This window comes from Carassius gibelio, chromosome A24, assembly GCF_023724105.1.
Source record: "Carassius gibelio isolate Cgi1373 ecotype wild population from Czech Republic chromosome A24, carGib1.2-hapl.c, whole genome shotgun sequence".
Taxonomy (NCBI): Eukaryota; Metazoa; Chordata; class Actinopteri; order Cypriniformes; family Cyprinidae; genus Carassius; species Carassius gibelio.
In genome coordinates, this window is record NC_068394.1 from 11,115,009 (window position 1) to 11,130,974 (window position 15,966).

Sequence of the window (15,966 nt, forward strand, 5' to 3'; positions counted from 1 at the left end):
GTACTTTTTTAAAGTTCCGGAACTTTTGGGGGCGGGACTTTGGCGCTAAACATGCTGATTGGTTGAGTTCACGCAGCATTGGTTGAGTTCAACCACCATTTATTCGGATCAACATTTTAAAAATATTACTGTTATTGTGTCATGAAATGAAATTTTAAAAGTATTTCAGGCGAGACTGTAGTTGTTTGAAACTCAAATCTGTTGTTTATTTATAAAGACAGCGCCTATTTAAAAATTTGTTTCGCCGATCTCGTAGACGATGAGCTCCACTCGATCAGCGGGAGCTCAGTCCTCATGTATCCGCAGAGAGCAGCCTCTCCTGGGATAGACCTTCTGATATGCCCCGCTGGCTCTGATGTGTCTTTAGTGGTTAAAACATAAAATATAATTCAGCTGCGGGGTAAATCTAACAGGTTTTCTTTGGTCTGTATTCAATTTATCTATATGTAAAAATGAAAATAAGTCTATATAATATTTATTTCATTGTAATGGCTGTATATAACATTACACTTATCCCTGAATTAAGTACATTTCTGCAGCTGTTATTATGTTTAAATGAAAATGAAAGGAGGCAGTGGTATTTTATATCCTATTTCGTTTTATTGTAAATATACTGAGGGGAAAATTGCAGTAGCCAAAGCGATCTGAGTTCACGCAGCATTGGTTGAGTTCAACCACCATTTATTCGGATAATTTACAAATATTACTGTTATTGTGTCATGAAATGTAATTTTAAAAGTATTTCAGGCGAGAATGTAGTTGTCTAAAACTCAAATCTATGGTTTATTTATAAAGACAGCGCCTATTTAAAAATGTGTTTCGCCGATCTCGTAGACGGTGAGCTCCACTCAATCAGCGGGAGCTCAGTCCTCATGTATCCGCAGAGAGCAGCCTCTCCTGGGATAGACCTTCAGATATGCGCCGCTGGCTCTGATGTGTCTTTGGTGGTTAAACATAAAATATAATTCAGCTGCGGGGTAAATCTAACAGGTTTTCTTTGGACTGTATTCAATTTATCTATATGTTAAAATGACATATTTATATAATATTTCATTTCATTGTAATGGCTGCATATACACATTTCCCTGAACTAAGTACATTTCTGCAGTTGTTATTATGCTTAAATGAAAACGAAAGGAGGCAGTGGTATTTTATATCATATTTCATTTTATTGTAAATATACAGTAGGGAAAATTGCAGTAGCCAAGACGAGCTGACTGAAGTTATCATATATATATATATATATATATATATATATATATATATATATATATATATATATATATATATATATATATATATATATATATATAGTATATAGTTACGCTGCTGTTTATAGATTTACCGGACTTGCCTAGTTGCAGACATCACACTCCCCAGTCGAATGCACAAAGTCTGAACCAACTACCGAGGATGCACGTCCAAAATCAGCGTACTTTTTTTTATTTTTTTTTTTATCAGCGGTACTTTGTATTGAGAAACGCGCGCAGACCTACGTCACCAGTCTATTTGCCTAATCTACCCGGTACTTTACACCGCGGTGGAAACGCAGAAAGCAACAGGTCTGGGGGGAAAAAAGTTCCTGGGAAAAAAAGTTCCTGGTACAAATGTTCCGGGTAATTTCGGTGGAAACGCGGCATTTGACTACTCCAGGTTGATCTAAATCCGTTACACAGGTCATTCACCTGTACTGCCTTCATTTGTAAAACAAACTTAGCCATGTTGAATTTGTGTAGACATCATTAACGCAAGCCTTGCAAATAAAGAAGAAAATAAAGTGCCTATGAATGAAATGACTATCAATGCCATTAGTTTGGATTTATCATGCCTTAAGTCATCTACACACAGCACAATTTTAGCAATCCTATGAGATCACTGCAAATCAGTGTGTGACATGGATCTGATAAACTTAGGTAACGTGTATGCAGACTGTATGATGATGACACCTATTGACTTGTAGGCTACGACGCATGTTACTTGGCAGTTGTAGATTCTTACGTGTGCTGAAAAAAATTGGAAGCGGCGAAAGAGGAAGGGATAAGACCTTGAGGTAAGCAGTTTAATATTTTAGCACTGTTGCGTTAATTTCACATTATATATTTTTTATTGGCAGGTAAGTAAGTGGGTCGTGAATTTATGACACTGTCCGAAAATGATCAAAGGCTATCATTGGACGCAAGACCTCGACAACAGCCGTCTTTGAACTTCTTTCACTGTATGACATAGGACCACCATTTAGGACCCACAATCACAGAAATCACCATAATTGTTTCACAATGCCAATCTTTCATCTGGGACAGCCGAAAATCTTGCAGTATGTCTAGGGATTAACTAGTATTGACTGAAATGGCTACACAGATAAGAAGTGGCATTGTGATTAATAATTTTCTTTGTAGAACGCCTACAACAGAGTAAATGGCAAATAGCATCCCACATGCACTTCACCCGTAATGCATTTTATTTAGAAGACATCTACAGATGTACTGCAAATCAAAGTATTATGACTGAAATGTAAAGACTTTGAAGATCATCAGCATTTGCCTTAGGCGGTTTAAAATAGTGTGTCTATTTTCCCAGTGCCACAGATCAACTGCTGTATCTTGTGTATCTTTAGAAACTCCTTATGCAATCCAGACACAGACAGAGCAACTCATGGTCAGGGCGGGAGAGTCTGGGAAGCATGGAGGGCTTAACAAAGAGAAAAGTAAGAGATAAAAAGATTAAGAGGTAGTAAAGACCTGTACAGAGTAGGCAGAAAGCAGAGGGTAGAGAAACGGTCACAAGTGACAAAAAAAAAAACACTTCCTGAAGTGTTTGGTTTCATAATCATCTAAACTGAATTAGCATTAATTCTCATATCAATCTCAATGCATTTACAAATTAGTCTTTAGTAGATGCACAAAAACAGACAGTTTGAGAACACAAAAGCTGAGGTGCTACTTGATATGAGACAGAATAAGTTTACATTATATTCCCCATTCACTGCTTTGCTTATCAAATTCAAGCATTGTGGTCCTCAGTGGTCAAGAGCTGCTACTTTTCTGTTTGGTAGCCTTAGCTGCATGCATGATTCATTAGCAGTGGAAGCACCACAGAGAGCTGCACCAACTACTCAATACGGTTGGGTTACCTAAATGGGTACGGTGTCGTACCTATGGAACCGGTATGCACCGAACTGAATCAGAACGCAGATTTCGGTGCCTCATTTCAGTGCTGCTTAAATGCTTGAGCGATCGATATTTGTCCTGGTTCTCCATAATGTACACAGGAAGCAGGGGCATCGCTAGGCCTTTTTAGCGGGGCTATGGCATTTAGCTTCATAAACTGTACACAAATTCGTGATCGCCTCAGAGTCAGTCCCCTTAAATTTCATATGAAAGCAGCAGCAGACCGGTCTCCTCCACGTCTTTCAGCACGGTCTTTAATCTGCAGACCGCGGCGGAGCAGCGCAAAGCGGACTCGAACAGAAACAGGGGATACAAGGTGTGTGTTTATAATAGATTGTTAGAATATCTGTGCAGTTCTTTGTCATAAATACAGTTTACAAAAGGTCACAAGGGAACAATCGGTTTCTAATCTACTGTAAAGTTTCCGCTGCGTTCACCACTTATCACACCACAGCTGTTTCCTCCAGCGACAATCGAGCCCTTAACACATATGAACACATACTTTAATTACACTTATTTAAATATACCTAATCTAATTGTACGTACTTTATACATACACTACTGTGCAAAAGTCTTAGTCTAAGGTAGTCTGTTGTCAGACTGCTTGTGCATTCAACAATCTCACTAGATTATTATTAAACTTAAAAGAAAAATGAATGTTTGGAAATGTAAGCTGATATTTCCTACTGACACGCTACAGCAAAAGATATAAATAACTGGATTAAAACACTTTTTTGGTGTGAAAATACTAATGTGCCTAAGACTCTACTTTGCAAACAACATTGTTGCTACTTTATAAGGATTGACCATATAGTCATTCACTGTATGAACTGATTAAAGACAGTGACAGACAGCACTCATTTTAACTAAATATCAGAGTGATTGACAGAGATACAGTAGAAACATTATGTGTGGTTTTGTATTAAATAATGACAACGATCGTGAAATACATTTATTAGCCTTAGAGTGAGGGAGGCTTGGGAAATGAGAGCATCCAAGGAGCGTGTGAAAGCTATGGATTTATTTTAAATCTTTTTAATGTTCTTTAATGTTATCCTTTTTATGCTTTTTTACATTTATTTATTTTTATAGAAGTATTGGTTCTGGCACCGTTTAGGCACCGGTATCATTTTAAAAATATCGAAATGGCACCGGTATAGAATAAAACCCAATCGATACCAACCCTACTACTCAACTCTCAACTTACTTAACCACATGCTGTCAAAGTTGCTTGATATCTTAAATATCCAACACTAAATATCCACTTGCAGCCTACAGAAGGTAGCAGTGCTGCTTAGATCCAGTAAGTGGCGGTTAGTGTATTTAACCGATGGGGCTGTCAAAGAAGGATCTCTTCACCACTTCTCTATTATGATTTTTTTTAGCCTCCCCTCTTTCCAATTCCATTCCAGCTCTACAAGACAAAGACCTGAACTCCACTTTGACCCATGCCACAAAGCACCACTCTCTGTTGATGTTTAGGATGAAAAACAACCTAACAAATGGCTGTGGTTTAATATTTTTATGTAAAACAAGATTAAAGATGGCATTAGTGTTAATTTTGTCAGACAAGACGAAATATGTTCATCAACGACCTTTTTTTTTCATGACTAAGACGAGACGATGACAAGACTGCACCACTGTCCAAAAACACTGACTAAGACTAAATTAGCATGCATTATTGTTTACGAAAAAAGACGAGACGAAGTCATCTTTGCTTTTTCATCAGCTGTCAATATTCAGAATGAGTTCGCGGCTTCGCGCTGTTGCTCAAGTTACAGGTCTCATACTCCTGTTGCTGAAATTGCTGAACACCCAACACCCAAAGTGAACACGAGTGACGAGTGATGACGACATGCTAGGTCGAAGGTAGAGGCTTGATATTTCTGTGTTATAGTTAGCAGCGGTCTGTTATCAAGAAATAAAAAAAGTATGTGCGTTAGGGCTTGGATAAACGATTATTTTTTAAACGATTAATCTACCGATTATTTTTTCGATGCATCGATTAATCTAACGATTAATTTTTTCAGACCGATTCGATTTCGATTATCTAACTATTAATTCACTACTAACAATTTATACATGTTTATTTATTCAATAAAACCTTGAAGCCTTGAAAACACATAGCTTACTGAAACAAGCTTACTGAACACATAGGGCCTAGTTTACTGGAAAAAAGTTATTCTTTCAGATGAAAATAACAACAATTTGATGTCTAGCATTCAATAAAAAAGGTCACCCAAAATACTTGTTTAGAGCAATTGAAAGAATACAGTAACCAATGTAAACTTGAGGGCTTTAAGCTAATACAGAGAGTGCTTTTCCAAAAAATAAAAAAATAAAATTAACAGTTTTACTTGAGAGAATAGTTATTTATTTTTCATTGGCTCAAGTGAAAAAAAATATAGATGTGAATCAAATCAGGGTATCTTCCGTCCATTCCAAATCCGTTTCAAATTAAAAAACAGAAAACGAAAAACTCAAGAGGATTCAAGTGAGAGAGCATGAATTAAATAACCAGAAATGGAAAAATGGCTCGTTTATTCGTTATTCCATCTAGGTTAACAAATGGAAAATGAGTTTTTGACTTGATTTCTCATTTTGTCGTTTTGGGTTTAAAAAACGGCTTATGGCTTCAATATTTCATTCGAATTTGTGGGCGTAGCTGAAACGCTCCTTTCATCTGATTGGTCGGATCGCTCCGCCTTCAACTCGATCTTACATTCTTTCAGAATAAGAGTCTTATAAGAGTAGTGTCTGAAACCACCGCTCACTGTTAATTAACATAATATTTGAGTCAGATGTTGCTGCGCACATAATTCGTGCTGCTGTGACTTGCAAGTCACGCCTTTAAATTATTTCTAGGTTATAGTATTGTATGAATATTGTCCCACTGTAAATACAGTGCAAATAGTTTTGTCTCCTTGGATAAAAGTGAAGAGGAAATAAAAGACTGAACAGTTCCATGATAATATGTCTGTAACATTTACCACTCTCATCTTTTAAGTCTAATGGCACTAGGTAGGTGTGTGTGACATTAATAATTAATTGGGAAAATTACTATAGTTAAATTTATGAAATAAATTAGTAATATTCGTTTTATTACATACTAAATTGAATGGTTTTTCTTTTAGTCTTCTTTGTTGGCCTTGAGAAAGCCAACATATATTTGAACATTATTATCATTTATTATGAGAGTAATTGACAAGGACTAAAATTTTAATGTTTCACCAAATTTCCTTCTCAAAAAATCCTAGTGACTTTCATTATCTGAGCAATGAAGGTCTTACACTTAATGTCCACTAGAGGGGGAGACAGGATTCCTATTTACGTAAAATGGCAAATAAATACATGAATTTCATGTGTACTACCATGAATATGCCATATCTGTGTACAAGAATAAACTTCACACTTCAAGCTGTACTTAAAACTTCCCATTCTGGCTTTTTCAACCTACCTCCAAATGTATCTTAATATATTTTTTATTCACACTGGTTTATGCATTTAATGTTTGTCGATCTAGAACTTTTATTTTTCATGAGCTGTACATTTTAAGATCTACTCAGTGCATGTGATTTATCAACACTGAGTAGATCTTAAAATGTACAGCTCATGAAAAATAAAAAGTTCTAGATCGACAAACATTAAATGCATAAACCTCAGGATGTTTTTTTTTCACTGACTTCCATTATAATTACATTTTTGATTGCAAAGCCATGAAACATAATCATGCATTCTTGATTGTTTGTGGTTTTCCCTGTTGGGAAGAGGTAAAATTTGTTTTTGTTTTTTACAGTTGATCACTAGGTGGGACCATCAACCCTTTAGATAGGCCTGTGCAAAAAAAAGCTTAGTTTCTGACTTGTATATAGAGTTATGTGGAGTATAACAGCAAATTATATTGTGTGTATGTGTGTAGGAGAGAGAGAGAGAGAGAGAGAGAGAGAGAGAGAGAGAGAGAGAGAGAGAGAGACTTTTGCGCACTTACCTTGATGTATTTGAGAAAATCTAAATGTACACCTCAGCTCTCAGAACTACATGGAGTAAACAAAAGTGTATTTATGCACCTGCTGCCTTTTAATGGTGGTGATAAGTATAGACTAAACAAAAACAGTACATGGATTTAAACACTTGCATGCCATCCTTCTGGTCATTTGATGGTGAGAAGAGCAGCAAGCAATACGAGAAAGGGCTTGACTTGAACCAGAGTTTTAGAAATGATTATGCAGCTTGACCCCTCCAGCGAGTTGCTGCTTATTTGAAGTTGGTATTGCATTTTGGTCCATAATCAATTATGTTCAAAGTAGTTTTTTTTATAAGATTTAAAGGTTTTAAACTGGCTTCACCATCAAGAAAAGACAAGTATTTCACACATAGGCCCTCCGTTCTTTTCACCATCAAAAGTCAGCAGGTGCATAAACACACTTCTTCTTTTTTTATTGTTTAGTCCATGTAGTTCTGAGAGCATGAGGTGCATATTTGGATTTTTTCAGATACATCAAGGTAAGTAAACAAAGGTCTCTCCCACACTCTCTCTCTCTCTCTCTCTCAAACACACACACACACACACACACACACACACACACACACACACACTATAATTTGCTGTTAAACTCCATATAACTCTATATACAGGCCAGAAACTAAGCCTTTTTTTTGTACAGGCCTAAAGGGTTAATGGTCCCACCTAGTGATCAACTGTAAAAATAACAAATGTTACCTCTTCCCAACAGGGAAAACCACCAACAATCAAGAGTGCATGATTATATGGTGTCATGGCTTTGCAATCAAAAAATGTCGTTATAATGGAAGTCAATGGGACAAAAACAGCCACCAACAATAAATGAGGGAGAAAAAATTAAAATGTAATGCTGCACAAAACTAACAATACATCAAAGCTAATCTACAGTTTTTAATCTTTGACATGCCCAAGACTGTCATAAAAGGTAAAAAAAAAAAATCCAGTCCACAATTACTTTTTATATTGAAAATATGTCATTTTGTGTGTGTTTTTTCTTCCCAAATCAGTGACATAATTTATGAACTTGGTAATTAAAGAGTTAAAATCTTTGATTTTTTTTTAACATTTGGTAGTTTGATCAGGACTGAGGGTGATTAATAGATTTATGCAAAAAAAAAAAAAATCTTTATCTGAGACTTTTTTACAGCATTTTAATTTAGTGGGTGTTTTCATCCCAAACATAACAAAAGGGTAGTGAATTTACCCACAGTATACTGTTGAGTTTTTGAAATATTTCAAGCATTTTCCCAAAATAAGTGTCAAAATAAGATTTGTCACCAATCATTCCATTAGCTGCAACACAGAGAAAGTTGTGGCCAAAATAAGACTCAACTTTACCCCCTAGTGGACGAAAACGTCCCCAACAACGCATATGGGGTATTATGTAACAGCAAGTCATTTGTGCAAGTACATTTGACTTGCAGTTTTTCCAAAACTTAATCATTTTTATTTGGTACCAGCTGCAGTAGTTAATGTTGTTTTATATTATACAGCTATCATTGAGCTAAGGTATACCCCCCTACCACCCCATCTATCATTGGAGAACCTGTGTTACACAGATATGGCATATTCATGGTAGTACACATGAAATTAATGTATTTATCTGTCATTTAAACTTACATAAACAGAAATCCTGTCTCCCCCTCTAGTGGACCTTAAGTGTAAGACCTTCATCGCTCAGATAATGAAAGTCACTAGGATTTTTTGAGAAGGAAAAAGTCTGATCTGAGCTGAATTTGGTGAAACAATAAAATTTTAGTTGTTGTCAAGGCCAACAAAGAAGACTAAAAGAGAAACATCATTCAATTTTGTCTGTAATAAAACTAATAATTCTAATTTATTTAATAAATTTAACTATATTAATTTCCACAATTAATTATTAATGTCACACACACCTACCTAGTGCCATTAGACTTAAAAGATGAGAGTGGTAAATGTTACAGACATATTATCATGGAAATGTTCAGTCTATTATTGATTTTTATTTCCACTTCACTTTTATCCCAGGAGACAGAACTATTTGCACTGTATTTACAGTGGGAAAATATTCATACAATACTATAACCTAGAAATAATTTAAAGGGGTGACTTGCAAGTCACAACAACGCGAATTATGTGTCTACATCTGGTTTCAGATATTACTCTTGTAAGACTCTTATTCTGAAAGACTGAGGAGCACGAGTAGAAGGCGGAGCGATCCGACCAATCAGATGAAAGAAGCGTTTCAGCTCCGCCCACAAGTGCGAATGAAATATTGAAGCCATAAGCCGTTTTTTAAACCCAAAACGACAAAATGAGAAATCAAGTCAAAAACTCATTTTCCGTTTGTTAACCTAGATGGAATAACGAATAAACGAGCCATTTTTCCATTTCTCGTTATTTAATTCATGTTATCTCACTTGAATCCTCTTGAGTTTTTCGTTTTCTGTTTTTTAATTTGAAACGGATTTGGAATGGACGGAAGATACCCTGATTGAATCATTACCCTAATTTTTTTATTATTGGATGAATGAAACACTTTGCATTTTGGAATAATCTATTTATATAGCATACTTTTATTTAGTCTGTAAATAAAGAAACTGGTAAATACCTTTTTTTAATTATTTAAAACCAAATTTAAAAACTAAAATACTGAATGCTGATCAAGAAACATCTTATTGAATGTTTGTTGACTGTGTTGTTTGGATTGTAGAACTATGCAGTTATTGCCTTTAATTTCACATGGTTACAGTTAATCTTTAAATTTAAGGCCAGTTCTCTGTAGTTTCAGCCCAATTCAAAAACAAAAGTTAAATGCTGAAGTCTGTAACATCTATGTTTGTATTGAATGTAGGTTACTTATTGTGCAGTTACTGCTGTTAATTTCAGATGGTTGCAGTTATTGTTTTCAATAGTCAAAAGCCAGTTTGGCCTATTAAATACCAAATAAACATCTTGTTTATGCACACTTTCCTTCTTTCTTGTTTGTTGCTTAAAAAAAAAAAAAAAACGGAAATCGGTATCGGAATCGGCCAGTTTGTTTGTAAAAAATCGGTATTGGAATCGGCCATGAAAAATCATGATCGGTGAATCCCTACTCGTGTTGTTCGAAGACTGTGAGTGCACGCGCAGCCGGGGCTCTCTCTCGTACGCGCCCTGTCAGGCGCAGCAGTCATTCTATTCTACATCACTCAACGATCAAATAAGGCTTTGACAGACGCCAAAAAAAAGATCAATGCAGAAAAACCCCTGGATTGGTTATATAACGTTGGACAGAATGTTGATCCGGCCATCGCGTTTATTCAGCGCACATAAGGTAAACGTTTTGCAAACGTTTTTAGAGAAATAAAAACAGGTCGACGAATCGATGCGCATATTTTGCATCTACGTATTTTTTGTCCCAAAAACTAAAATTGCTAAGATTTACATTTTTAGAACCTTTAATGTAGAACATTAAAACAATGCTGTTTTTTGTCCCAAAAACAAAAATTGTTGTCCCAGCCCTAGTGTGCCTAGAAAGAATTCGTCCACACGCTGCTCAAAAAAAAAAAAAAAAAAAAAAATCCTGAGCGCAAGTCCACAGTGTAGGCAGGCTTTGTGTGTTAAATTATATTTCCTGTCGCTGCGCAGGCTCTTTTATTGTACATGACAGCTTATGTCCCGATGACCTGTCTTTGCATTACGATTAAAAGCAGTATCAATAAAGTAAAAAAAATGTGATCAGGTTAATCATTTGTAAATGTGTCTCCTAAATCAGAAATTGAAATAAAATTAGCATTCAACAAAAATCATTCAACAAGTGTATATTGTCAGGTAATTATGACATTTAACCAATGTTTGAGATATGTGAAACACTTTTTATTTAAATAAAAACTTGACTAAGATACGTTGAGTTTTCTTTTGACTTAAACTAGACTAAAATGATGAGACTTTTAGTCGACTAAAACTTCACTAACAAAAAAAGATATGTGAATCACTAAATATGACTAAAACTAACAAGGACATTTGGCACAAGACTAACACTAAATTAAAATAGGTGACGAAATTAACACTAGATGGCATGAAATGAAAAATATACTGTGTAAATGAAACTTATTTTGAATGAATCATTTATTCATGTTTAATTTCTTCTTCTTTTTTTTTTTTTTTTAAAGAGTTTTTAATTTCTAACCCTTGTCAAGGCTCGACAATAAGGACTCCCTGATGGCCTGTGTGAAAGACGCTCGGGAAAGTTGAATGATTTGTCACTGGCCCGATTGGGCCACTGTTGCATTGTCACGAAAGTTTACATTTGCATGTATTTTTAAAGGGGTGGTTTATTGCGTTTTCACTCAACGTTAGGTAGTGTGTAATGTTACTGTTTGAGCATAAACAATATCTGCAAAGTTGTGGCACTGAAAGTTCAGTGGAAATGGAGATACTGTCTTAAAAAATTCTGTCAGTTTAATGACTACATAAACTGATCGTAGGGACTACAATGAGTTACTTCCCAGATTTGTGACATCACAAACGCAGACAAGACCCGCCCCTGGTAACATGCGACAAAGGGGGAGAGGCCATGCTGTGCTGCTTTAGAGAAGAGGGAGAAAAATAGGGGTGCATGTAAAAATCTATTCACATATTACTCCTGATTCCATTACATTTATAAACGTATTTTCACATAGGTATGAGAAGTGTTATAAATGGACGCGTGCCCAGTTGCTGTACTGCATTAAAGCTTTAAATCAAGATAAAACTGTATATTAAAAGCTAACAGAAGCAGTAACATTTACAAATAACAGTGCATCTAAAAGTATGAGACAACCACAAACAAAACAAAAACATACTATAAAGAGCCATGCTTTCACAGATTCTGCATGATCCTGCTTACTAATATCTCTGTGTCTCAATCGGGCTCAAATTGATAAGCAATATAGAGATGAATAAAACTGGAGCAAATGCTGCTGAGGTGAGGGGTGGGAGGTTAAGACACACACTAGAGGCAGTTTAGCCAATCACAACCCACTGGACTAGCTAATTAAATTCCAACATTAACCCACATGAATAAATGGAACAAATTACTAATATCAATATGAATATTAACACAAATATGCTTGTGAACATTTTTCGATATCTTTTCATAAATGTTCAGTGTTTTTAAAAATAATAATGATGACAATGAGGATGTGTTTTCACAAAAGGCAATGAGTACAATACAAATAACTACATTATTTTCATGCCTTTTCTACTGGAACATTTTCTGAAATGTCAATCATCCATGTAGGCTACATTTATCCACTATGAATAAAATAAATCAGAAAAATGACAGTTAAGGACTGTATGTGTGACAGGAAAATAACAAAACGTTAATGTCTGAGACAACTTAAACAGCTACAATTAGGAAAATGTCACCAGAGAGCGTAGAGAGAGAGAGAAAAAAAGATACTGAAACCGTTCCAAAGAATTACATTTTTAGAACCTTTAATGTAGAACATTAAAAGAATGCTGTATGATCGGTCTGACAGTTAATTCATAGAGAAACCTCTAACAAACAGCTGGAGGTGAAGACTGTAACACCAAACATAAATGGACACAAAGGCATCTAAATCTGAATTATTTTGTTATCTGTAAAGCAAATACTGCTATTCTTCATCTTAAAACACAGTCAAACAGACAAACAAGTACATGATTATGAACCACTCCCAAATGAAATGTGTAGGCCTATAGAAGAAACACATCAATAAGGCTTTCCTCTCCAAAGACAGATAATGGTGCAAGCAATAACAGTCAGTAGTCAGTCCAGAGATGAGTCTTGCTTCAGCAAACCTCTCAGCTTATCATCTTGCAACCAAAACTTCCAACAGGAAATGATTACTCACCCACAACTCCATACTACTCACACAGATATTATTTTGCAACCTCTTAGCATGCACATAAAAGGACACAAAGAACTTACAAATGATATTCAAGTGAACTTCAAATTAAGGTTTACGCCAATTTCCATCAATATGATGCAAACTGGGATAAGTCTTATGAAAAGCACAATAACTAAGTCAATAATTCTTTATATAAACATTGACAGGTTTGGATCACATGCTCTAAGAACGTATTAATTTGCAACTGCAAGTGTTTAAAGGAACTAATCAGAATGTTGACCTTTACACTGAAGTTTAGGCAAAAGAAAAGAAGGCAGACCTCTCAATACCGGACACAAACAAAGAGAAAGACTGCAGATTTGACTCACCGAGTGGTTTATTCCCCACATGAGGACACTGAGCAGAGGGTCGCTGGCACGAAACAGCTTCACTTTCTGAGCCACGAAGTGTTTCTTCTTCGTTTTTGTTTTACTCGCAAACGATGAGACCATGTTACCAGCCGAGGCCATTGTATGTTGTATAACAATAAATTAACTATCACACAGTGACAAGTGTTTTAAGCTAGTGGTGTCCTAACTGTCTCTTAGTAAAATATAATTTGGCATAACGTTCCGTTCAGTTAGCTAACCGCATCCAGCTATTAAGTTAGCTGTATTAGCTCGCTAGACAGATGAATATCTCGCTAAATGTGATAAAACAGCCTGCTGTTACATACAACAGTAATGTTCAGACCAATAAGACGTATTATTTTTAAGTTCTCGTCCGTAAACTGCAAGACTCCTTAAGACTTCATTAGTAAGCCTAACGTACCTTACTTGCTAACTAGCCAGTCTCACCTCGGGAGCTTTTTAAACACTATGCTTAAAAGAAAAGACGGCACAAATACTGGCTGATAACATTGAAAATGAATAAGCAAATGCAATTTGAGCAACGTCAGTTTAATTTAAAGAAAAAAGAGCGGATGGAGAGACATCCACTGCGGCGCTGCTCCGTTAGCATGCTAACGTTAACTCACCCCAGTCAGGCTAAGCCATCAACCCTTCAAATATGTCTCAAGAAAAATCCCACTACCACTTTCTTTCTTTCTTTGTCGTTTGTCTGCCCTGAAAAGATGTTTATTTTTAGACGAAGTCAGTATTCCGAGTGTGGAACGTGTCCGAGTCTGAATTCGGTGTGAATTTGCGTATCCGGCTCATCCGCTCTGACGGACTGACAGCTACACACACGCGCGAGCGCGCACGCGCACACACACGCACAAACACACACACTTTGATTTATAAAGCAAATAATTATTTTCATTGAGGTCAATCTAGATTCAGAGAAAAAATTATAAATGGCTAGAAAAACTGAAGACAAACAAATTGATTTGGCACAAAGACAAAAAGATCTACAGACCGATAAATAAATAAATAACAATAGGAGATAGACAAGCATTTAATATAGATATTCTTGAAAGTGTATTTTTATCAAATCATTTTGTGTATAATTTTATAAATGATTACGTCAGAGCCAGCTAACGGTTCATGGACGACATAAGTCTCTCTCTCTTTAAACAAATAAATACAGAAGGAGTGATTCTTGCCTCACCTACAGGTGAAACGGTAATTGACATCTGTCACCTAGCAACAGCTTCACGCTAAACAGAAGCTGGTATTTTCACGATTGGTAGAAGTCGCTTATTATTTTGTTTTGTAGAAAACATTTGTTAAGATGTTTATTGATATTATTTATCATGTTAAGGTGTGTTAGTTTTTAAATAATAATAAAGTAAATAAAGAGACTGAGCCATACTCGAAAGACGCGGTGAGAAAATGTTTCTCCGCGCGTGATTTTGCAGGGCTTTTCTAAAATATTTTACAACCTTTTAATAATTTACACGTCTTGTTATTTCAGTTCGACCCTTTACCTATCGAGAGAAAACCAGCAGCGTCAGCGGTTGTCGTGCTCAGCTTTCCTGAAGGAGAAGTGCTGGCAGAAGCTTGTGAGGCCATCCACAAACTCTCAGAAAAAGGTAACAATGTAATTAGTCTTTCAGTCTAGGTCACTGAGAGTAAGTGCTCACTATATTCCCATGTGCGACTCTACTTTATCCATCTCTGTATGTGAATTGCTGTTGTTCTGCTATTTTTAGGTGATGTGAATAAGACTTCTATGATGTGCTTGGGAGCGACTGAACCTCTTTCTCGTCTCATATCGCAGGAATGCTGTCATGTCTCTGGGCATCATGGTCTCTAACAGTACATAGGGTACAAAAATAGGCACTGCTAACAAATCAAAGCATGTTCAGCAGCATAGCTTTCATTTTAGTTGTCATATTTAAACAGATGAAGTTAAAAAATTTTTGAAGACACTGAATGTGATACCTGCAATAATCAGCAAACTATCACCTGAAGGTAACTGGCACTTATTTTCCATTTTATTTTAAATTTCAGTGCTCTCTCTCAATCTCGTTCTCTCGCTCTCTCTCTCTCTCTCTCTCTCTCACACACACACACACACACACACACACACACACACATAAGAAATCTTTGCTGAGTAAAAGTATTAATTTCTTTCAAAAACAGAATGAAAGAAAAAAAAAACATACAGACCTCAAACTTTTGTCATAAAACTTTTTTGTTACAAAATATTATTATTTTGATTAAATGCTGTTATTTAAATTTTTTATTTATCAAAAAATCCTGAAAACAATAGATTCCAAAAGACAAATAAAAAATTAATGAGTTTCCAACATTGATAATAAATCAGCATATTAGAATAATGTGAAATTCACTGATGAATTCAACTTTGGCACCACAGGGATAAATAATATTTTAAAGTAAAATAGGAAACCATTATTTAAATTGTAATAATATTTTCTCAATATTTTTGTTCAAATGAATGCAGCCTTGATGAGGATAAGAAACTCCTTTTAAAAACATAAAAAAAAATACTGAACTTTAGA

The 15,966-nt window shown here is 35.6% G+C and overlaps 1 protein-coding gene across 1 annotated transcript in view; it reads right to left on the bottom strand.

Moving 5' to 3' along the window:
* Positions 1–14,257, bottom strand: part of LOC127946237 (phosphatidylinositol 5-phosphate 4-kinase type-2 alpha) — a 33,743-nt gene extending 19,486 nt beyond the window's left edge. The window contains exon 1 of the mRNA XM_052542677.1: positions 13,391–14,257. Within this exon, the coding sequence (XP_052398637.1) occupies positions 13,391–13,531 (141 nt within the window). The 5' untranslated portion in view covers positions 13,532–14,257. The remainder of the gene's footprint in view (positions 1–13,390) is intronic.
* Positions 14,258–15,966: the final 1,709 nt, after the last annotated feature.